This window comes from Eublepharis macularius, chromosome 8 (genome assembly GCF_028583425.1).
Source record: "Eublepharis macularius isolate TG4126 chromosome 8, MPM_Emac_v1.0, whole genome shotgun sequence".
In the NCBI taxonomy this organism is placed as follows: domain Eukaryota; kingdom Metazoa; phylum Chordata; class Lepidosauria; order Squamata; family Eublepharidae; genus Eublepharis; species Eublepharis macularius.
Window position 1 is genome coordinate 30,008,213 of NC_072797.1, and position 24,128 is coordinate 30,032,340.

The following is a 24,128-nucleotide window of genomic DNA, read 5'->3' on the forward strand; positions in this document are numbered from 1 at the left end:
GAGCTAATATAAGCACAATAAAAGGCCACATGATTTTGGTCTGCAATGTCTCCTTTAAAAATCTCTTTTTTTTACACTGGTGTGAACAAGCTATTATCAAATGGTGGTCTCTCAGGAGTAGGTCCCAGGACATGCGGCTACATCAGTATTGCTTGCAATAAACTGAAGATGGTTGACTACTAGAATAAATATTCCACACTGGTATTTTAAGGGGGATTTTATGACCTTTTAGTTGGTGTTAAAAGTATCCTCTCAAATAGTACATGCATATTGGTATATTCACTTTTTTCCCCTTAAATTGCTAATTCATTGCAATTTATTGCCTGCCAATTAATTCCCTCTTTAATTAGAATAACGTATCTCAATTCAGCCTCCAGTGCTTGCCGCCACTTGCTTTTCTAAGTAATTACTGTTTGATTAAGCATGTGGCAGTGTTAGCAAGCTCAGCTGGATGGCTAGTGATACAGAGCGTTCTGTAAAATGTCTGCAGGCAACAAGTACTCCGCCAGCCGACAGACTGGCGGAGTACTGTATCTGTAGCTGTGGCAGATCAAGCAATGAAATCAATATATTAGCCTTGTTTGTAAAAGGGTTTTATAATCTTTTGAAGGTGAAGAAACATTTTTAAAAAACATGAAAAGGTGGAGCTGTAAAATTATACTAATTTCCTATCGTGTCATTTTTGGACAGCTTTTCAAGAAATCATGTGAATCAACAGTAGCTTATTCTGAATTACTGACATATATTTATGTTGATAGTTGTACTTAGTTTTCAAAGCGAGGAGAATAGAGACTTGGGGATTTCACTTTGTCAGTTCCTTTTCTTTTCCTTTCTTTCTTTGATACATGGCAGCACTATCTCTGTTAGGTTACAGAAGTGTCTGAGATTGGGGTTATACAATTTTCTAACATCTCAAGTGTCTGTTTTGTCTGGACTTTGCCTCATGCAGCATTCTTGAGCAGAAATTTCAAGGCTTTAGTCTGAAGCACTGGGTCAAAGGATATGTCTGTTTGATGGGCAGACAGGAGGTCTTTCTATTCACAAAGTAGTATTTCAGTTTACATCAAAGAATAGCGTTTCAGGCCTTATTAGGGCTGCAGTTCAGTACAATGGTTTTAAAGATGTGCACCATATATGGGCAGTTTGGAATGGCTTCTGAAAGATGTCACTAAAACACTTATTTTCTTTTGTAACCAATGTATTTGACTAACCTCTTTTTTAAATAACTCTGTGGGTATTGTAACTCGGAGTTGGTCTGATCTAGCAAGGCCTTACGCAGAGAAACCAGTGAACTTCCATGCATGTATTCCAGTGGGATCAAACTTTGTCTCCCCCCCCCCATATTTGATTTCTGGACAGGAAAGCATTTGCACAGTGCAAAACAGTTGTCACTTTTGACAGTGCTGATTACTTGTGTTTATGGGTGGGTGGTGTGCTAGGGGACTGAATTCAACCCCATCATATCAGGAAGAGAATTGGCGAGCCTAAAAATCAGACTTTCTCAGTCTTAGGAACAGTGATGAATTCTGTCAAGTGTCCCCATTTACAAAAAATATTTTGTTTCATAAAACAATCAATGAGATGAAAAACACTAAACAGCAGAGCATGCTAAAACAGGACTGGGAGATCTAGAAATAAATACTAATTGAAAAGGGCCAACTGAAACAAAAAGCTCTTTATGTATTTGTGAAATACCGGCTGAGAGGGAGGGTGGGTGTTCCAGAACTGTGGCTGAGAATGCTACACCTCTTGTGGGAGCAAGGTTCGGCCTCTGCATACGGCCCCACAGCACCTACAATGGGGCCTTCTCAGATTTCCTTTGAGGAATTGTTATCTTTATGGTATAAAAACTATGCTTGAACTGAGAGAGAATTATAACTGGAAGGGACTTTTAAGGATCATTCAGCAGTAGAATTTCCTATCCTTTGTGACAGCTTTCTCAGGATTCTCTTGAAATTTCCTGCATAATTTGTTTCATTTCTCAACTTCTTTCATGACAGCCAGTCTAAATTCGCTTTTCAGGAAACGGTGAGCTAAGTGGCTATATTATTTATTTATTTATCACAAATAATAGTTTATGAATTGGAAAGAGTATTGTCCTAAAATTGAGAATCTGCTGACTATACCAAATGTTAACTTGAATTGTGGCCTGAATATAGAGAATCTTTAGAAAGATTCTCCTGATAGTAATAATAGGAAAAGTTAAATAAAAGTGAAATTGGTTGCTACAAATTGGATTATTATAAATCTAATGGTAGTGTCAGGATTGGGAATTGGAACTAGAAAGGAGAGGTGGGGTGCTTGGGTCAAATTTGTAAATTTTTTGGACTATGGAAATCGTACTCACCTCCGTTTTATAGGATGCTCATTATATGGAGCAGAGAACATTATCTGTCACCATATGGAGTATATTTTTTCAGAGCCAGTGCTGCTGAAACATCTCCTTGTTGCTGGTGGGATGCTGTAGTAGGATGGCAGTGGATGTAGGGAGGGCAGCCAGGAGGGTGCCAGGGATCCCAGTCCTCTGGGGCCATGGGAGATATAGCGGTGGGATGCAGTTTAAATCTAAGTGGAGAAAGTCATGGAGTTATGGAGAGGCTCAGTGCCTTTCTAACCTACATCCCTTCCCAAGACACTGGGGCTAGGAAATTAAGCCTCCCTTTGACACTGATGTTGTGCAACTCCAGGTCCATAAATAATAAGACTGAAACTCTGCAAGATGTTTTTGCAGCAGCTGATATGGACCTGGTGCATGTGACTGGGTGAAGGAAGGTGAAATGGTTGCTCTGGGAGAGCTGACCCCCCCCTTCAGGGTACTCGGTCTTCCATCAGCCTCGAACGGGAGGTTGGGGGGAGGGGTGGCAATCCTTACTTGAGAGGCTTTCTCCTTCAGGCCGCTCCCTGCCCCTGAGATCCCTGACGTTGATTGTGTGGGACTGGTGTGGAGTGCTGAAGAAAGTTTGGCTCTCTGCTTGGTGTACTGACCAACCAGCACACCAGCAGATATCCTGTCACGCTGGTGGTGGTGGGGTGGGCCTTGGAGTACCGCAAGCTGATTGTGCTGGGGGACTTCAATGTCCACGTTGACGACGCTGCCTCTTTTCAGGCTGTGGACGTGGTGTTGGCCATGGCAGCACTAGGACTTTCCCAATTTGTATCGGCCCCTACACATAAGGCAGGCCACACGCTGGATCTGATCTTTGGGGTAGGGTTAGATGTGGTTTTGAATGCGATAGAGCCGGTGCCATGGTCAGACCACTGTGATCTGAAGGCTCATTTAGGTATGCCACAAGGGCGGCGAGCAAATTTATGCTCACCTGTGGAGACTTATGGATCCGATTGGCTTCCAGAATGCTCTGCGGGAACCGATGCTCCACGGCGGTTCATTGGGTGAGCTGATGGAGGACTGGCAAGTCCAGCTCTTGAAAGTCATTGATAAAATCCCCCCCCCCGGTCTCCCTCTTCGGCCCCATAGTCGCCAAGCCTATTGGTATACAGAGGAGCTGAGGCAGAAAAAATAGGAACTAAGACGGCTTGAGCGTGTGTGGCGATGAAGAGGCAAGAACATCCTATAGGCAGTTTATGAAATCCTGAGATGGCAGTGAAAGCTGTGAAAAAGGAATTTTACTCAGCTTCCATTGCATCAGCTAGCTCATGCCCAGCAAAACTGTTTAATGTGGTACGTTCATTGGTCTCCTTGTCGGGGGGAGACCATCAAAATTTGAATTCGAACAGTAGCTGTGAGCCTTTTGCGAGCTTTTTTGCTGACAAAATCTTTTTTCTCTGCCACAGCTTGCCAGCCACGGTTGATATGGTACGTGAACTAGAGGCCCCTTGGCCGTCTTCTGGGCCAATATTCAATTCAGCCCACTCTCGGAGGAAGAGGTGGACAGGATTCTGTAAGTAGTGAGGCCCACCACATGCATCTTGGACCCATACCAGTCGTGGCTAGTGAAAGCCAGTAGTGATGGACTATGGGATTCCTTGGAGGCTATTATCAACTTGTCCTTGAGCTCCGGGGTTTTTCCTGGGGCGTTAATGGGGGCAGTGGTGAGTCCTCTCTTAAAGAAACCATCATTGGATCCGGCTGACCCGGTCAGTTACCACCCGGTTTCGAACCTCCCGTTTCTGGGTAAGGTGATTGAGCAGGCGGTGGAGAGACAGGTGCCGAGTTTCCCGAAGGAGACCATGGCCCTGGATCCCTTCCAGTCGGTGTTTTGCCAGAGACATGGGACGGAGTCATTGCTGGTTGCCCTCACGGATGATCTTCACAGACACCTGGATCGAGGTGGATCGGCACTGCTGATATTATTAGACCTTTCAGCAGTATTCGATACAGTCGATTATGAGTTTTTGACCCACCACCTCGCCAATGTGAGGCTACAGGGGACGGCACTACAGTGGCTGGTCTCTTTTCTCCATGGTAAGGGACAGAGGGTGGTGCTGGGGGAGAAATTGTCCTCTCGCCACCTGCTGGTATGCAGTGTGTCGCAGGCAGCAATACTCTCCCCCTTATTGTTTAACATCTATATGTGCCCCCTCGCCTAGTTGGTGCGAAGCTTTGGTCTTGGGTGTCACCAGTATGTTGATGACACCAAGTTGTATCTGTTGATAGGCGGTCAGCCTGGCTCGGCCCCGGATGTCCTGGAGCATGCCTTTGAGGCTGTGGCTGGATGTTTGAAACAGAGTCGGATGAAATTAAATCCCATGAAGACGGAGATCCTCTATTTGAGTTGCGGGTGCATAGATTTGGAACCCCAGCTTCCTGTTCTTGATGGGGCAGAACTTGTACTGGCCCCGAGAGTCAGGAGCCTCGGAGTGATCCTGGATGCCTCCTTGAATATGGACTATACAAGGAAATAATTGCCCACGTTGTAACTTATGTCTACAAATTTATTCTTAATTATATACACGTATATGAATCAATTAATGAATATCATAGGAAGGAAACCACATGCAAGAAAACAACAAGTCAGAAATTACATTTGCTCAGGTGTTTATTATCTTCTCTACATTAATAACAATAAAGTGCTGTGTGCTCAAAGTGCTTCTTATCATTCCAATTGCACATATGAATAAAGTGCAAATGCTCATTAGCACTACACAAACACCAGTCCTTGTAATGCCATTCAATCTTCAAGACACCCGATATTCCAACCATGTGGTAATACAAAGTCAATGAAACATAACAGTTGACCGTAGAATTCACAGAATGAAAGGTCCTCGGTCATCCCTTGTGTAATAAATCAGTTCTTCTGTGATAATAACTCCTCTAACGGGTGGTCTAGATCCTTATCATGCCCGTTTCAAAAATCTCTTTTTCAAAGACCACAGTCAATACAAATTCTTCAATCATCTCTTCAGTAGCCACTAATACAATCATTTCCTGAACCCATGCCCAGTTGGCCCCTGTGAAGCATAGGAGTATGCCCGCCACTGTGCATGATGGCATCACTTCTGGAAATGACGTTGTGCCCTGCCAGGAGTCCTAAAGTGCCAGCCACCCCTACCTGCCAGGAGGATAAGAAGACCTGGCAAGCCTACATGAAGCTCCCTATGAAACATTGGTTCCCTCATTTTCTTTCTGTCTCACCTACCTCAGAGGATGAACTGTGAGCTCGTTGGAGAAAGAATAGGAAAATAAGCAATAAATAAATTTATTTTTCCTCATACTAGCAATTTTTTTCAATATATTGCTACTTCTATTTGTGATCTCAGAATTGTCTGCTTTAAACTGCAGATAACTTAGTCTGTTTTGTTCTTCTTTGCAGTTTTTATCCTATAAAATTGAACTGTACTTTCCAAAATTAACTTTTCCCTGTGCAAAATGTTGTTTACAGAACATGGGAAAGACTAGATACCACTGATAATAAATAGACATGGGCACGAATTGAAATATGAAGCAAATTTTGTCACAAAATGGGCCCTTTTGTGTATCGTGAAACAGCATTTTGTGGGGCCACGGTTATCACAAAATTATCACGAAATTCACTTTTGGTCGTTGTTTCATGAATAATTTGTAATTACAGACAGGCTGGCACCAATCCATTGATTCCCTAGGCAACAGTGGACCCAGACCTTTTGTTGTGATTGGAAACCCAATCATAGCCCACTTACCCTTGATTGGCAGCTTTTCTAGACATCTGGAGAGCTTCCATTCTGCCCTATACAGCCAGGAGCTGGGGGTCAATCCCCTAGGCAACCAAGGAGGTGGGCCTTCTGTAGCCATGGGCACACCAATCTCATTCTTCCAAATCCTGTTAGGCAGGTCTGTCAGCCAACCACAGACCTCCTGCTCTATGTCAGCGTCTTCCCGGCCCAGCTCCACACCACGGCTGGTCCTTCGTCCTCCTCTGATCCAGCAACTCCCGGTCCCTGTTTCAGTCATGCAGTCTGGCAGCACTTCCATTCCTGATCAACGTATTGCAAACTGGGAGGGTGGGTGAAGGAGAGTCTGCTGAAGTCTCCCTGCTAGTTTGACATCTCCAGGTGTGAAGGGGACTGTTGAAATGCCCTGGAGTTCTGATGAATCACGAAACTAACAAATTGTTTCAGCAAACGTGTCAATTTTGTGAAATTTCATTATTTGCAATTCGTGGATCATGACGAAACACGAAACTCATTTCAGTTTTTTTCCATTTCGTGCCCATGTCTAATAATAAATTTTGTTGGATCCAAAGTATATTAGTAGATGAGACAGGTTTCAGAAGCAAAGCTGCCTTGAAGATGGGCAGTAAGCTAAATTAAAGAAAACTTTATGCATTAGGGATGCTAGCCTGGGGTTTGGGGAGGGAAGGGACCTCAGTGAGGTATAATGCTATGGAGTTTACCCTCCAAAGCAGAACTGATCTCTATGGCCTGCAGATGTTGTAATTCTAGGAGATCTACAGCCACTGCTTGAAGGTTGGCAACTGTAGTATGCATTCATATTGTGAAATATATCAAGGAAAGATACTTTTATCCTTTTCATTTTTTGTTCTCTTCTCATGGTAAAACTAAAAGCTATACTATTACTACTGGGATTTTTTTAATGCCCTCACCCTAACTAGAAATTATTTCAGCATTACATCAAATGGCAGGTAGCTCCCTAATAAAGAACGTGTTGTAGTCTAGCTGCTTGTGAAAAGAAGTAAGTTTTTAGACCAATTTCATTAGTAAATGTGGATTAAAATTTTTCACAATAATGGCTGAGAGATTAAGAAAATGTATCCCAGATTTAATTCATGAAGATCAAACGAGTTTTGTTCCAAAGAGTTATATGAAAGACAATATTAGATATTGTAATTGAATATTCAACTGCAAAAGGAGAAAAAACATCATTCATGTTTTTGGATGCAGAGAAAGCATTTGATAATGTGTCTTGGTTATTTTTAATGTAAGTATTATAAAATATGAATTGTGGAACTGAATTTTTAAATTGGATGCAAAGCATATATATGAGCCAGCAGCCAAGAATTTTAGTAAATGGGGAAAATCGAAATGGAAAAAGGAACTCAACAGGAATGTCCAATATCACCATTATTTATTTTGGTGATAGAAATATTGGCCATAAAAATTAGACGAGGTAACAGGGTTGTTAAAATGAAAAAAACAAAGATAAGATGAAAAGTTATACGGATAATTATAACATTAATAAAACTTCTTTGAAATATGTAATGGAACAAATAATTAGATCTGGGAAGTATTCTGGATATAAACTGAATAAAAAGACCAAGATAATGTTACCATTAGCAACTAAAGAACAAGAAGAGAGAGAAAAAAATAATGTGTTGTTACCAAAAAGCCAATAAAATATTTTAGTATATATGTAACAGGCCAAAATGAGAATTTATATAAAAATAAGTATCAAAGAGTCCGGATAAGCATTATTTGAAGATCTACAAAGATGGGAAATATTGAAAATTTCATGCTGTCAAAATGAACATAGTACCAAAATTGAATTTTTTGTTTCAAATGTTACCTATTCACATAGGTGAAAATATCTTTAAAATGGCAAAAAAATGATAAATAACACTGTATGAAACAGGAGGAAACCAAGAATAAGATTTAAAATATTACAAGATGAAAAAAATGAGGCTTAGCCATATCAAATTGTATTCCCAAGAAGCTGCGTTATCTTGGATATCAGATTAGATTATAAATCCAAATAGAAGAAATATTAAACTGGAGACAACTGATACCAATGAAGGAATCCATAACTATCTATGGATCAAGAAATCATTAAAAACTATTCAAAGATAAGATGGTACTCATTTCTTGAGAGGTGGTCTATTAAGAATAAACAGAATAAACCAATCTCACCATGGTTATCTCCAATAGATTCCTACTGTGACGTTAGTATAAAAAATAAAATTGACTACATAAATTATGAATATATGATGGATAAACAAGAGAAAATAAAATCTTATCAGGAAATTCAAGATAAAGGAAAAACATTCCATGGTTGTTGTGGTATCAAATGGTGTCTAAATTTAAAGAACAAATAACTAAAGAAGGAGGCTGTCTTAGCGAGAAAACTGTTTCTGAACAATTAATTATTGGAGATTCAAAGCATCTATTAGGAAAAAGATACAAAGTACTATTGCAATATGACACAGAAACAGAGCAAGTAAAAAAAAAGTATGATAAAGCCGATGTAAAATTTCGGAGAAAATATATCCATGAGCCAGTGGGAAAATCTATGAACTAAAGAAATCACATTTGCTGAATGTCAAATGTTAAGGGAGAATTAGTATAAATGTTTTTTAGAGGGTATATTTCTCCCCAAGACATTGCATTGTGAATTATTCAAGTATATGGTGATGACGGCAAGATTGGTTTTTTGCAGCAAGATGGAAGGAAGAAAAATGCCTGGATTTGAAGGAATGGAAAAATAAAATACATGAATATGAGACAATGGCAAAATTAACATCTTATATACATAACAGACCAACCTCAGAATTTCAAGAAAAATAGAAAGTATTTTTCACTACTTAGTCAAAAATCAAAAAGTAAGAATTTTAAGTTTTACACTGGAACAGGTTAAGAGATTGGAAATACATGTTTGTAATACAAACAAAATCATTATTTGGGGAAGAAGATAGTAAAGATAGAATAGAAATATTGTAATAGAAGTGGAAAATTAGTAATATATAAGGTAAGTCTATATAAATATAAGAACTGGTTTATATTAAAATGTATATGTCTACTTCATGTTTTATGTAGATAGAGGTAGAAGTAGATGATAGTAGATTTAGGGTATAGTGATTATATGAGTATATTTTTGAGCTTATAAACTGAAATAAAATTTATTTAAAAGAAAGAAAAGTAAGTTTTTCTGTTGTTTGAATAAAATAAAATGCAATGGTCTATGTAGCAGGGAGCATTGTATTTGTGGGAACAAGTTTGCATATTCAGAGGAGGGGCCTAACCCATACATCTGCATACATGGCATACATGACCACTGCTGTAACTTGTGGGCCTCCCACTTCCTGCATTAGGGTGGATCTTCCCAATCCAGACATTTACTCTTTTCATTTTGCTGCCAGTCTCATGTCTAGCCGGAAGAAAGAGAGAGCTATATGCACCTTTGTTGATTTTGCTTTTGTTTACGACTGCTTCATGAAAATGAATGTTCTTAGGGATTCAACAGAATAGGAACATCTTACAAATATTTAGAAAGGCTTTTCAAGGCTTGGCAATGGCTTTCACCTGGTTAAATGTTTAAGTGCAGTGTACTTCTGTGTCAATCTGATCTTAGGAGTTGTGGTTTGTTTGTTTTTGAATGGCAAATTGTAAGCCATCCTAAGCCTTTAAAAAAGGGTGGAGAAGAATATCCCAAATGAGAGCTGTGGGTGAACAATAAAAGCATCGGTCTCTGTTCTTGGTTCACATTAATGAATCTGACTGTTAGCCAAACGGCTTTTAGAAGTAGTGCCTAACGAAAGCTTGAAAATCTTAGGCATTAATTAACAAAATACAGTGAAATTTTAAACTGTTAATAGCCATGACATCCCTAAATTGTAGCAGTGCAGAATGCTAATGCTATGTAACTGTTCTGTATTATGTACTATTTTAACAGGGTAACTGTGTCTATTCTTTTCTGGCTCTGCTACCCTGCTGTGTATGGAAATTGGGTTCATTACTTGGTGCTTGTTTTCTGCCTTTTGATAACAATACGTATTACAGCATGAAAGTGCAACATCTCACATCACCGGGGTGGGGAGATGCAGACAAGGAGGATGGTGACACGGGGGAGAGGGGGGAGAGACACAGCATCTAACATGTTGAGGGTTAACTTCTAAAATAACCCTTTCTGTAAAAATGTAGTCTTAAAAGGTTCTGCTGCAACCTTTGGATGTAAAGGATCCCAATTATATATTGGTGGTTGGTTCTATGCCTGCAGTTGTGGCCCCCTACTCTATTCACATGACTGAGCAGGTAGTTCTGCTTAGTCATGTGTTAAAAATAACAGTTCTGGAAACCTGGGTGTTCAATCCCTTTTATTTCCCCTTTTGGTTTGGACCAGTCCTATTTCATTTTCTAAAGGACATTAAAGCTCTTTGTGAGCCCTTGTGATCACTCTTCTTCCATAGTTAAGTATTCAGTGTTATCTAAAGGTCCATCTATATATTACAAAAGCCTTGTGTTTCTTCGGGAGCTACATGAGGACTTTTCGTCAGGCATGCAGTGTGAGTTTTCTGCTACATGCACGCGCACACAGGCACAGAGAGCTTTATCCCCTCTCTCCTGCTGTTTTTGCATTTGCAACCTGCCTGGTGGTGCTACTGTTAGCTCCACTGTGAAACTTACATATAGTCACACAATGAAGTTAACAGTGGTTCCACCAGGCAGTTTGAAAATGCAAAAGAAGCAATGGGAAGAGGCTAAAGCTGCTTCCTGCTTTGGTGAGAAGTGGAAAAGAGCTTGTGCATGTAGTAAACTCCCTTTGCATGTCTAATGCAAAGTTCTTGTGTTGTTTCCAGTTGCCATATCTGTCTTTTTTTGTACTTTGTATCTTACCAAATAGTTTAATGACGATATTCTCTAATTACCACTACCACAAGACTTAATCTTAACTCCTTAATTGTGGTGGAAAGTGCTGTTAAGTCATAGCTGACTTATGGTGACCCCTGCTGGAGTTTTCAAGGCAAGCTACTAACAGAGGTGGTTTGCCATTGCCTTTCTCTGCAACCCTGGTCCTCCTTGGAGGTCTCCCTTCCAAACAATATCCAAGGCCAAACCTGCTTAGCATCCTAAATCTGACAAGATCAAGTTTGCCTGGGGTACCTAGGTCAGGGCAACTTTTTCATAGTTCCTTGTAATTTTATTAAAGCTATGGCATTATATAAACAAAGCTATGCAGTATATAAATAAATATAGGGATGACTCTGGTTTCTACCACCTTAACAAAAAGCAAACCTTAATCTAACTTTTCCCCACTTTCTTGTAATTCAGTTATTACTTCAGAAAGCTCCATTTAATTGACTATTGCAGCCAATGTAAAAGCCACTGACCAAGAAATAATTTCATCCACCACCACTGAAGGGGCGTAAAGTTAAATTTACATATATAAACAACCAATGATAATTTTGTATACATTAACTTTTATGTCACACAACAAAACTTTGTGATAGAAAAAATGTAAACAAGCTTTGTATTCCTTCTGAGACACTTTAATAAAATTATTACTGAAAATACTAGGCCCCACAATGCAATTTCTAAGCAATCTGGTGCCTGGGATTTTTTGAACCCTACATTAGCACAGTATTCTAGACCAGAACCTTGACCTTATTGCTAAATTATGTCTATGCACTCAAAATGATTCCAGTAGAATACTTATTTTTTGCCGCTACTCATCTATAAGCCCAATCTTCTGCAAAGCCTGTCGGTGGGTGTAAGCATTATTGGGCTTTTCTTCCCAGAATGGTCCACAAATACGAAAGTATAGTGAGAACATTTTGTCTTGCATAGATCATTTCCAAGGAACTCAGGGTAATGCTTATGCTTGTCATCATACCAAAACCGGATCTCTCCTTATGACCAAGCTACTAGAGTACAGCATAACACAAAGGAGAGAGATCTTGTGCGGCTCCCCCTAGCTGCGCCATAGCTGCCATGTATATCAACAGTCTCTCTTCTACTGTTTTCTTCTGGTTTTATAGTAAGAAATAATGTGATTTTGGTACAGGCTAATAATGGTAGCAAGTGGCATGTTGCCAGAATCTGCAACTGCATATACCATATCAGCAAAATCGAAATAGGCTAAATTATGAAAAATTGCTTCCCTGAGGCCTTTGCCATCTTTGGTGGAATAGTGCTTTTCAATGAAAACATTTAAAATGCAGGGCTTTTTCTCTCTCTCGCTTTCATTCCTAATCTCACAGCTTATTTCTTTGTTGTTAATTTCTCTCTCGTTTCCTTGTATTAGCCAACAAATAGCCAGTCCTGTATTATGAAATCTATCATGAAATATTTGGGCGTCTTCCTGCAAACAGGCATGCTTTTCTCTTCTCTTTGGTAGAAACGTAGCACACTCTAAATTTCCAGATACCACATTCTCTTGTTAAGAGTGCATGTGTGTTAATATGGATTGGAATTCAGATACATCTGTTGGCAGAATTTTAGTGCACCTGTGGGCTAATACACCAATAGTGTATTTTCTTTTTATAGGAAATTTCGCTGAGCAGAATCAAAGCAACCAGGGGGGCACTGGCCAACCCCTTTTTGGTTTGTTTTTGTACAGTTGAGCAGGAAGGAGAAGAGGACTGGTGGTGGCAGGGACTCCAAAGCAAACATTATAATTTCATATAATCATTTGTCTAATGCAAGTGGGAAAGAAAACCACCTGCAAGGCTGGCTTCCAAGTAGGTTAATCTTCTTTTAGAATAACATGATGTTACCTTGCTATTGCCTTGACCTGGATAGCCCAGGTGAGCCTGATTTTGTCGGATTGGCCTTGGTTAGTACTTGGATGGGAAACTTCCAAAGAAGACCAGGGTTGCAGGCAATGGCAAACTACCTCTGTTAGTCTTCTGCCATGAAACCCACCAGGGGTTGCCATAAATCAGCTATGACTTGAGGGCACTCTCCACCACCTTGCTATTAGATTGAAGTCCTCATTGAATATGAGTGCAAACTTAAAAGATGTTGGTAACCTTAAGTCATATTATTCAGAATAATCTCTTACAGATAGTGGTTTGGATCCTTTTAACAAGTTCCATGTGTGCTAGGTAGGGGTGTGCAGCCTGAAAAGATTTGGGTTTCGGTAAAGCTGAAGTGGGGGGAAAATTCGGAAACACCATAATTCCGAAGCAGCATGGTATTTTACTCGCTTCAGTATGCTCCGTAAATATTCAGAGCATACTGAAGTGAGGGGGGCAACCCCTCCACCCCCACCCCCCCTGGGGCAACCCCTCCACCCACCACCAACTTACCTGGCCAGAGGGAGAGCAGCGGTGGCAGCAGCAGCATGAGGCTGCGACAGCCTGGAGCCAGCTGGCTCCTCTGCCACCGCACGGCCTCCTGAGCCTGCAGGGCGGTGGGGAAGGCCGGAGCTGTCTCCTCTGGCCCTTCCTGCCCCTTGAATGGCTGCGGCGCCACGGTGGCTGTTTGAGGGGCAGGAAGAGCCGGAGGAGGCAGAGAAAGCCCTTCGTGCCCCTCAAATGGCTGAGGTCTGTGGGGGATGGGGGGGCGGGGTGGGGGGGTTGATGTTTAAAGGGCCCCGCCACTGCTTGCAAGTAGCAGTGGAGCCCTTTAAACTCAGCCCCAAAGCTTTCCGAAGCATTACAGAAGCTTCAGAAAGCTTTGATTCGGGATTCGGATATCCTGAATCTTTAAAGATGGGGTCCGATTCGAGTATTTTACCCGAATCGGAAACCCGAAGTGCACATCCCTAGTGCTAGGTAATCTCTGCTGTGGAGCATGCTTCTTCTTCTACTGCTTCCATTTGTGCAAGATCACTGATTTTCAAACAGTGTTTTAGCAGAAACAGAAGTTTTAGCAGAAGAGGGAGTGTGCTGCCTAGAGACTACCCAACTTGTTCATAAGATCCAAACCAAAAGATGAAACTCTATAGACCAAGTGACATCTCTGAAGTTCTTTGAGTAGACTCGTACAGTCTCACATATGGATGATTAAGCATTTGGCGGAACCTTTTGTGCAGACTCAGTGCTGAGAGATTATGTCCAAACTACTATTCTTTTAAACTGCAGAGAATTTTTCACATATTATGCAATTATGTAAACATAGGTTTACTTCTGAAAGGGAGACATAGGCAGTCCTGGTTCTCTGTGCGAGTCTGTGATGCACTTGCTTGCAAACGATTGTCCCACATTACATTTTCAAGTGCTGGCTTGTTTTAAATTTTGGATGGTGGCCTTAAAACAAGTACCATATGAATCAGTTTATGTGAGAAGAATGGCTGAAGGAAAAGTGCATCCCCTCCCTGTGAAATGTTGCATTTTTCTCTAAATGGTTTTACTACTATCAGTTCCTACTACTGATTTATCTGAGCTATTTCATCCAGATTAATATTGAATTTCTGTTTGGCAAATACTCAGTGACAACACTTGCTGAGTCTCCTCTCATTTTCTCTCTTATCTTCCCCCGCCCCAAACTGGATGAGACAGGATAGGCAGAAGAAAAGCTAAGGTTTTCAACATTCCTTTTTGGCTCACTCCTGGTTTCATGTATATGGTAGTGGAGCCTGGAAGCATGAGTGATAGTTGGGAAACTGTAAATGGGAGCCACTTAGAACTCACATTAACTTTATATAATTTCCCTGATTTCATTCAGTGTTTTAATGCTGTTCTTGTAACACTCTGGTTTGGATAAGTAGTACAGCAGGAACACCCGTTGTGTTGTAAATGGTATCTGTCCATATCTAGGGATGCTTAAGAGGCACTGGACAGGGAAAAGTTGCATCTGATCCGTATCTGTGAATTGACCCACAGTTACTGTATGCATGTCCATGTGCATCTCCTCATGCTCATTTTGTAGAATAGTGATGCTTAAATATTTAAAGTAAATAATAAATATGGTGCAGAAAGACATGTTCAGTGAAGAGAAGAATTTTGTCAGGACACACATGCTTCTCCTTCCTGTTCTGTCTTTTAGCAAAATACCTGTTCATGTCAATGTTTATCTTGCCAATTTCTTCTCTTTGGACTTCCAGTATTAGGTGGCACACTGTTGCCATTTTCACGGATGCTTTTCTAGGTCCTAATGTCTTCCATCAGTAGGAAAGCATCAGCGAAAATGACAACAGTGTGCCACCAAATACTCGTGCTCCCATAGTGACAAATAGTTTCATGGAAATAAAGTGATAAAAGCACAGATGCTACAGTTGATCCTGGTTGCCCCAATTACAATATTTCAGCTCTTGATTTGAACACTTCCATTCTTTCCCTAGGAAAACCTAGAATGTTTTGCTAAATCTGTTACAGCTCTTTAGTAGCCTTTAAAACAAGCTTGTGGGTATGGCAGCAGACTTCTGTAAACATCTGAAGCAGTGATGTCTTCTCTTTAGTCTCTCTTTTATTTAAAAGCAGAAACGGTAGAGGTTGAGTAGGTTGGGCAACCGGAAGTAATTACTAAGGCCAGTGGCATTTTTGCAGTTTAATAAAGGCAAAGGCTAATTATTCAGTTTTTATTTAAGTGAAATGGTGCCAAAAAGGGAGGCTCCTGCAGAGCAGCTGCACTCCTTCAGTGTTACCCTAATTTGCCACAGACACAACTGTCACAAACAGAACTTTTAAACTTGATATATAGCCATGCAAGTAAGAGGCCTTTTGTCTGGAGTGCATGCAGAAGAACTCCTTTATACAAATCAACCGGCAGATGATGGACAATGATGAAAATTTGATTCTTTGAAGTTGTAATGGTCATTGAAATGTGTGAAATTCTGCCATTGAAAAGAGGGCAGCTAGCAAGGCTCTGAATCTTGGGTGGCTGCTGGAAGCTTGCTGGGAGGTTTTCTGCATTTTGACATCAACTTCCCCCCATTGCTTGTTCCCGGCTTCCTTTATTTAGAAGAGGAGGACAAAGTTAAACAGTAGATAGTTGCTCTCAGGGGTGCTTGCCCAAATTCTTGTGGGCATAATTGTGTGGCATGTCATATTATAAATACATGAATCAAAAACTGCTGATGCTCAGATGTCTGTGAATAACCTAGTGGAAGCAGTGTTGCTTTTATTCCTTCCTGTTTTACCCCCTTGGATTATTAGCTGGTCATTTTGTAGTTTAAATGTTTCTATTCCCAACTCCTTCCATAACAGGATGGTTAAAGGGATTGCAGTCAGAAATAGAGAACTAAACAATGAAACCTTTTTTTATTAAAAAGAAAATCAACCATTTGTGATATAAACTCCATTTCCTCGCTGTCTTTTGGGGAGGGATAAGAAGGAAAAAGAGGCTAAAACCTTAAACATCACTGTCCAAATTGTCCTACTGATTTACGTAATTTTTAAGGATTTTTTAAACTTTACGAAAGCTAAATGACGCCTGCTCTTCCTTTTATTTTTTCCTTCCCTGCAACACTTTTCACCGCCACATCCTCTGTATCTTAGAGCACGGCCTGAAATGGAAAGAAAACTTTGCCATGCTGGACAGAGCTCTGGTCCATTCTGTATGTGAACTCCACCAGCTGATCAGTTAAAAAAAGTTTTGAAAATATCTGTTTTAGGACCAGTTCAATACTGGAGAAATCCTACAGGTATTATCTTTTATGCATTTGAAAATGAATGAGGGCTTTGAGTTTGAAATCATTAAGCATGACACTGTTTAAAAAGAGAAAAGTGTAGATTTAAAGAACAGAAACAAACAGTACCCTCTTGCCAGCATCTTTGTTTGAAAAAGTTGGTTCACAGGTAGTTTTCACAGAGAACTTGAACTCAACAAAGCACTGGAAGACACAGTACAGAGTTGGACTTAGTTCTTTTCAAGCATTATATTGTTTTTAATGGCATCTTAAAGCGGGAGATTTAGCCCATTGAAATGTCGCTAAAAAGACAGGTTCCTCTGTCAGGAGCTGAAGCCGTGTGGATGAAACGATCACAATAGAGTGTTGTAATGCATTTTCAAAGTGTGAGAAATCAGTTTGTCTAGACTGAGAGTGCGCCTACAGGGAATAGGAATTTTAGAGCTTCTGTGCTCTTTAGGTGTCAAGTATGTGAGAGAAGCCAAGCCTTTTTTAAAAATTCTATATCTTTGGCAACAGCTCAGCTATGCTGCACTACCTTGCATGTCTACCACGGCAACCCCCCCCCAAGCATTTCTGTGTCACGACAACTTGGGCTTCACAATCCAGAAACTCATTGTCCTAAACAACTGTCTGTTCAATTGCCAGCTTTAAACTGGGGGAGGGAGAAGGGGGGAGATATCAATAAACAATTGCTGTATTCCCAGAAGGCATGGAAACTTTGCCTGTAATGAATCAAAAGTACAATGAGCTAGCAGCATTGTGTAGCTATTTTAAATTATTAAAGCAGGCCCTGTTTTTCTTCTTACTGGGAGGGGGAGGCTTTCGGGAGGATGAATGCCATGCCGCTGCTAAAGTTTTAATTCTTAGCTTCATCCAATCAAATACTGAGTATCTGTGACTTGACTTTTTCACATTAGGCTTGATCTTTTTTTCTTCATGAGAAGTAACTTACAGTTACAAATCTCCCAAGGACAGCACATGCCTGTACACTAGTTTAAAATAGCTACAGCATGTATTATCCCATAGTGGGTTGGAGTGATGGAGGACTTGACACTACACATTTAAGATGTATGGTGTATGTGTGTGAATGTTTGTTTAATTTTCATTAGTAAATAGAATACCTCAGGGCTGATGTGTTGCTTTAAGTAGGAAGGTCTCCTTCCTGTGACAAGTCTTTCTGCAAGGTTGACAGCCCAGTTCTGGGCTAGGATCTGGTTCAAAGCCCTGTTCTGCCATGAAAGCTCACTGGGTGACTTCGGGCCAATCATTCTCAGGCTAACATACCTCACAGGGTTGTTGTGAGGATAAAATGGAGGAAGGGATAATAGTGTTGTAAGTTAACTTTGGGTTCCTGTTGCGTAGACGAGTCAGGTATAGACAATCCCTTCCTTGTTCTTTGGTGGATACAAGATCCTGGCTCCTGTCTACTTCTTTGCTGAGTCCTAATTTTGCTACAGCAACATCAGTTTCTCTTTGTCTAGAGAACATATTTCTATGACCAGTGGAGATTTGAGCTGGAGAAAATATATTATTATTGCTCTGAAGCTCTAGGTGAAATATAGGTGCACATATGTTATGAGAGTCTGGAGTACAAAATGCACTTCTGGATGCCACATGTGCAACAGAGTAGAGTATAAGCAAAGCAAACAAATTGCTCAGCTCCAAATATGCCAGCAGGGGGAACAGGTGAGTAGAGAAGTGAATGTTCCACTTGGCCAGTGCCAGGTATCTATGCAATTCTGGTTGCCACTTCTTATTACCCATGCATTTAAAAACAAAAAAGCAACCAGAGGAGATATGGGCTTGCATGGCCATGGTTCTGAACATGCACAGAGGATTAAGTGAAGTAGATGGCATGGGAGGAAGAACTGAAGAATCTGAACAGGCACAAAAAGAAAAGAATGATACCAAGGAGACTTGTTTGAAGATGCACAAATCAGGGATGTGATAATTAGTTTGACAGATTATGTATTTTGGGAAACTACAACTAATGTCCATGGTAGACTTAGAGAGGGCAGGCAGAATAATTAAGAAAGCTGTTTCTGATACTAAGCAGAAAAATACAGTAAAATGATATAACGGTTTTTTTAAGTATACAGATAACACTCAGGGCCACAGAACAGCAAGATTTAAGTGCAGTAACACCTCAAAAACCAAAAAGATTTCCTGGATATGACCTTTCATCAGAACTTCACTCTCAAAAGCTTGTTGATCCTTAAGGTGCTACTGGGCTCAAATCTTACTGTTCTACTGCAGATCAACATGGCCACAGAGCATGTTTTCTCTTTCCCACCCTGCATTAGCGTATGTACTGGCTAACAGTCTTCCTTATTGGACATGTGGAGAACACAGGTTTCATGTGCAAGTCTCTTCCCATCAACTACAACTGATGGGTCCACCAGAGATAATGGGGGAGAGGCACCCATCACTGTTCTCGTGTCTAATTTCTAGCTGTTGTCAGTGTGGTCTGTGTGGGGCCATCGGGAGCCAACCAAGCACGACTCCTTTAAGGCAAGACTATTGTGCTGGGGTGAGATTTAAAGTCATATTTTCTGATTGCAAGGCCCATTCACACTGAGCTATTGGGCAGCTTGTAGTGCTGCCTCCCATGAACTTGCTGTTCTAGTGGAGTTCTTCTTGGTGCTTGTGTCCCTAGCTCCCTCTTCCCCTTAATGCTGGCACGCTTCACTAAGAGATCAGTGTAGACATGTGCTGTGCAGCATGATGGAAACTGTTCGTATGGAGGCAGTAAGTCATACTTCTGACAAGTCTGTGGGCTGACTTCTACTTACAGCATCATGTCAGCCTAAGTAGAGGAAGGCACTGTGGTCTTTTTCTGGTTTCACTATGGGTTGGGGGGACACCAAGGGGTCATTTGGCCTTCACTACACACTTATTGGTGCCTTTCTTGCATGTCTTCTGTGGAGACATGGTTGCCAAGCAACATATAGATTGACAAATGGTAGTGGTGTTTCTACTGATCCTCTGGGAATATTGGTGTGGTGACGTTTTTTCGTACCGTTATCATTTTGTTGAGCGCGGCTGTGAGCACGAAGATCCTAATTGCCTCATGCTGGTGCTGCAGCCATCTGGCAAAGCAGAACTGTATTATTGCTATGCCAATACATGAAAAGAGTTCTTGGAAAGAGAAAGCTAAAAGAATAAAATTTGAAAAGGTTTTTAAAATCCAAGAACAAAAACTAAGCAATAGGAACAACATACACAAAAGGTGAGAACTTTTCATGGGGCACCACATGATACTCAAATCACACAGTCCAAACATGATGCATAGTCACTCTTGTATATTTATTTTCACTTTATAGTTGCTTCCTTGCTTTGCATCTTAACTTATTTCTCCGAGTTAGATAATATATTTCTGAGACACACCTTGCACCCTGGGAAAACAGTGAGTTTCTCTCTCTCGCCTGTCAATGAAATGTTAGATTTCTCTGCTTTACATACCTCAACCCCAGGGCTATGTTTGTGTGAAAACGGATATATTGCCAGTTAGTTTCTATAAACAGACAAGCCAGGACAATCAAGCCTCTCCTCCTTCTTACTGCAGGTGAAATGCATTGTGTGAAGCACAATTGGTTGCCCAAACAACCTCTCCAGTATTTTCTTTTTTAGCAATCAAATGTCAGTCTGTCAGAGAGAGTGTAGTGTTGTATATTGCAACATTTTTGAGTAATAATTGGTGTGTCTTCATATTTTGACTAGACCAGTATTCAAAATAAACACTACTTGGGCTCAAAGAAAACATTTATGATTAAATTGTTAAAATATTTTGACAGTTTGCTTTAGGTAGTCAGAGCTCAGCTTTTACGTGTTGTAATTTCCTGTGGGTTCCCCCCCCCCTTAGTTCTAAATGCAAGACAAACATTTCACACTTGGCAGTTGTGACTGATCCCTCCAAGTTTATTTTATAAAGTGACACAAAAAAAAGGAGGAGGGGGTGAAGGACATGTCCCCCCCCCATCATCTGTTGAGAATCTGAAGAGCTTTTAAACTCTGCGACAGAAGAGAGACTAAAGTTGGTAGCTTGAGGCTTATTTTAAAACCTCCAGTGTGCTATTTAAGCTTGTTTGCCTCCTCAAATTTAAGTCATGTCATCACTGGTTTGGATTAGTTTTGTCTGCTTGTAGTTGGGCCTGCACCAGATCAACTTTTGTTCCTGGAGAGAGGCAAGGGAAGAGAGTCCAAGCCTCTCCTGCTGGCATCAAATTTATAAGAATCCAAGTAGGTGGCAGTTTTGAGTTGCTTTTGAAAGCTTTTTGTGGTAGCTTCTGAAAAATGAGGAAGCTCATGATCTGAACTTTCATCAACAGATGTTAGAGGACTAGGATGGCTGGAAAAATTATACTGAATTACTGAGAGTTTTTCCAGAAAGTGTTTCCTTTTGTAGGCCATCAAGTCCCAAGGGTTTGAAGTGGATGGAACAATCCCATTCTTTGTGTAGAAAAATTAAACATAAAATTGGACAATAGACAGATGAGAGAAAAGACTGTATAGGGAACATCTAGCACAGATATGAAACAAAGACCTCCCATTTGTTAGATTTAACCTGGCAACTACAGCCCAGAGTTCTGTTTACCTTCCTGCACTCATCGCCCCAGTAATCCCCCTGCCCATCGACCTGCACGGAATTCTCAGAAAACTGTTCCCCACAACATGTCACCAGAATATTGGCTTTTCAGTTCCATTTTGTTTCTCTGTTTAAACATGAATAAATAACATGACTTTGTTTCTTGAGTTCATTTGCAGCTTGTAGCTGATTTGAAGCTTGTCGGTGCTGTAGCAGTGTTGTCCCAGGATTCAAAGGGCCAGATGGGGAAGCTTCTGAGTGTACACCAGGACTTAAGAAGGCGTCTACTGCCACTGCAGTCCTCTATTAGTCCAGAAAACCACCTGAAGAGGGCTGGCCCTGACAAACCCATAGAATTCCTCAAGTGTAGAGGCAGATTCCAGTTGATAGTTTCAAAATCTGTTAATGGCTTTGCTTTTGAGCCTCTCTTGTACAGGAATCTTCAGAAATCTCAGGATGGAAATTCCAACAGTCTATGAACCCAATGTTTTTTTAGTAAATTGCTAAATAATTGACCTATTTGGGTAAAATCTGTACACCATATACTTGGAATTAGTAGCTCTGAGTCACCACAACTAGTCCAAACTAAGTTCTTGTGCATTTTAACAACAACAACAACCATTCACTTACATACCGCTCTTCTGGACTGATCTGTGTCCACCCAAAGCAATGAACAAAGTCAATGTTATTATCCACACAATACAGCTGGGCAGCAGGGGCTGAGAGGAATGGCCCCCTGGTGAGTTCATGGCAGTAGTGAGATTCAAACTAGCTAAGTGCTACATTGGAGCTCAACTGCTTAGTTATTACACAACACCAGCTAGCAGTGGTATCCCCTGGAGAAATATCTGCAAGGGAAAATATCTGTGAGGGGAGTCCATCCTTGCAATCCCTTATCTGCGTTGGTTATTTTTTTAAAAAAATAAGGATTGTATTCAAACTAGTCCATAGCACCAAAGAGCTGCATTAGCATATGGCCCTGCAAGCCAACATTCAGTTTGTTTAGAAGATTCGAACAGTTCTAACAATATCAGACGTATTTCTTCTAGGTTATATGCTTCATTTCAATGAAACTCATTTCAGTGAGCCAGTTTGCATGTATAGTCTGAAACTGGTCATTTGTTTTGTTTTTTGTTTTGTTTTATAGGACATTACAGCTTTAACTGGTGTACCAGAGGAGCATATTAAAACCAGAAAAGTTCACATTTTTGTTGCAGCCCGTAACGCCATGCAAGCAGGTGTGAACAACACCAAAAAGTGGAAGATGGAATTTGACACAAGGGAACGCTGGGAAAATCCATTGATGGGTTGGGCATCTTCGTAAGTATGGAAGGTCTAGTATAAGCACAATACATCATCTGTGAATGCAGTTGAATTTCTTCATCCTGTGATTTTGTAAATACGGCAATCTTTTTCTGTCTTGCCTGCCATTGGCTGATCTCTTCTGATGTTGCAGTAGAGCCTCTCGGAGAGATGTTGCAGCCCTTCCAACTGCTCATTGGTACAGCTGCTCAAATAGCTGAATTGCTTAGGACTTGGCAACAGAGTATCAATGGGTGCTGGGGAAGCAGTTTTTTTCAAAGCTCATAATGTACAGGCAGTTATGTTAAGTTATATTTTGTTGATGTAGATTAGTCCAGTCAGTGTTGAACCTTTTGTGGGAAGCAGTTTAAAGAAAAAAATCTCCTTAGCATAGGCAAGCCTTCTATATCTCCACTTTCATCTCCTATATGGTAATAATAACGTTGACCCACTTACAGTCTGTTTAAAAAGGGTGATGAGGCAATATTTGTGAAGTGCTTCTGTAGCGTACTATACAAATGCCAAGTGTGATTATGGCATATTGTTTTTGAAATTAGGTTGTAGTAGATGATTCCTGTGTATTTTATTTCAATTACTAAGTCAGCTTAAGAATTTGCCACTAGTTACAAGGAGTGCCGCAGTGACAACAACGACTGAAAAAATACAGTCAGTTTCCTTCTGCTAGTTTAATATTGAGTGACTGCCAAAATCCAAATTGGTGTGCTTTTTGTAATGCAATAGCACACAGCAGCACCTTGATAACATTACGGTCACTTGTTAAATTCCATATTAAAACCTTGCAAATAGAGGGTTTTCACTGGCTTCAGACAAAATGTTGCATCTATTCAGTTCATGATGAGTCATTGCTTATAATCTGTCTGCTTGCCGTCTTAAGTTAGGAGATGCTAAAGACTTTGTAGGGATTCTTTTTTTAAAAAATTACTTACCAAAGGAGCATTTTAGCAAGGAGACAACTGTCTGATATCCTCAACGTCTTGCTTCCTTTTGTGACCTTGGGAGGGATTTATATCGTTTCATAGGCACTTCAACAGTCGGTATGTATTCTCATAAATTCTGAGAATTCATCGTGCTTCCCCTGGCAGTACTGGAAGTTCTATTTTAGTGATGGTGGTGGTGGTTAGTCATGAAAGAGGCATTCTGAAAAGGAAACTACTGCACATGCTTAGCATTTTGGGCTGGGCTGCGTGTTTCCTTCACTTGGAGAGGGAAAGTGGAAGACTAGAAATCCTTGGCCCTTCCATGGTTCAGTCTTTTTCCTATATAGAACTATGAAATTGGGCTACAAGTAGAAGTTCTGTTGTCTCCTGCTGTCTTTCTGACTCTGCAAAGTCCAGTTTTCCTCCACACTCCACCCCACCTTTTGGGGCTCTGTAGAAGTAAAAATGGCGCCTTAGGTAGGTGTGCTTCAATAGGAAATAGCATGGTTAGATGCTTTGTCGTGTAGTTGGTTTTAATATGGGTTGTTTTCTTGCATGGATATTAACTCGCTTTGTATTTTTAAAAGAGTTTAATCAAATTCCTCCTTTTATTTTTTTACAG

At 40.6% G+C, this 24,128-nt stretch overlaps 1 protein-coding gene across 1 annotated transcript in view; it reads left to right on the plus strand.

Annotated features, from left to right (window-relative positions):
• The window catches only part of NDUFS4 (NADH:ubiquinone oxidoreductase subunit S4), a 61,123-nt gene that overhangs the window by 31,609 nt on the left and 5,386 nt on the right, over nucleotides 1-24,128 (plus strand). Inside the window, exon 3 of the mRNA XM_054986805.1 lies at nucleotides 22,414-22,586. Coding sequence (XP_054842780.1) covers nucleotides 22,414-22,586 — 173 coding nt within the window. The remainder of the gene's footprint in view (nucleotides 1-22,413; nucleotides 22,587-24,128) is intronic.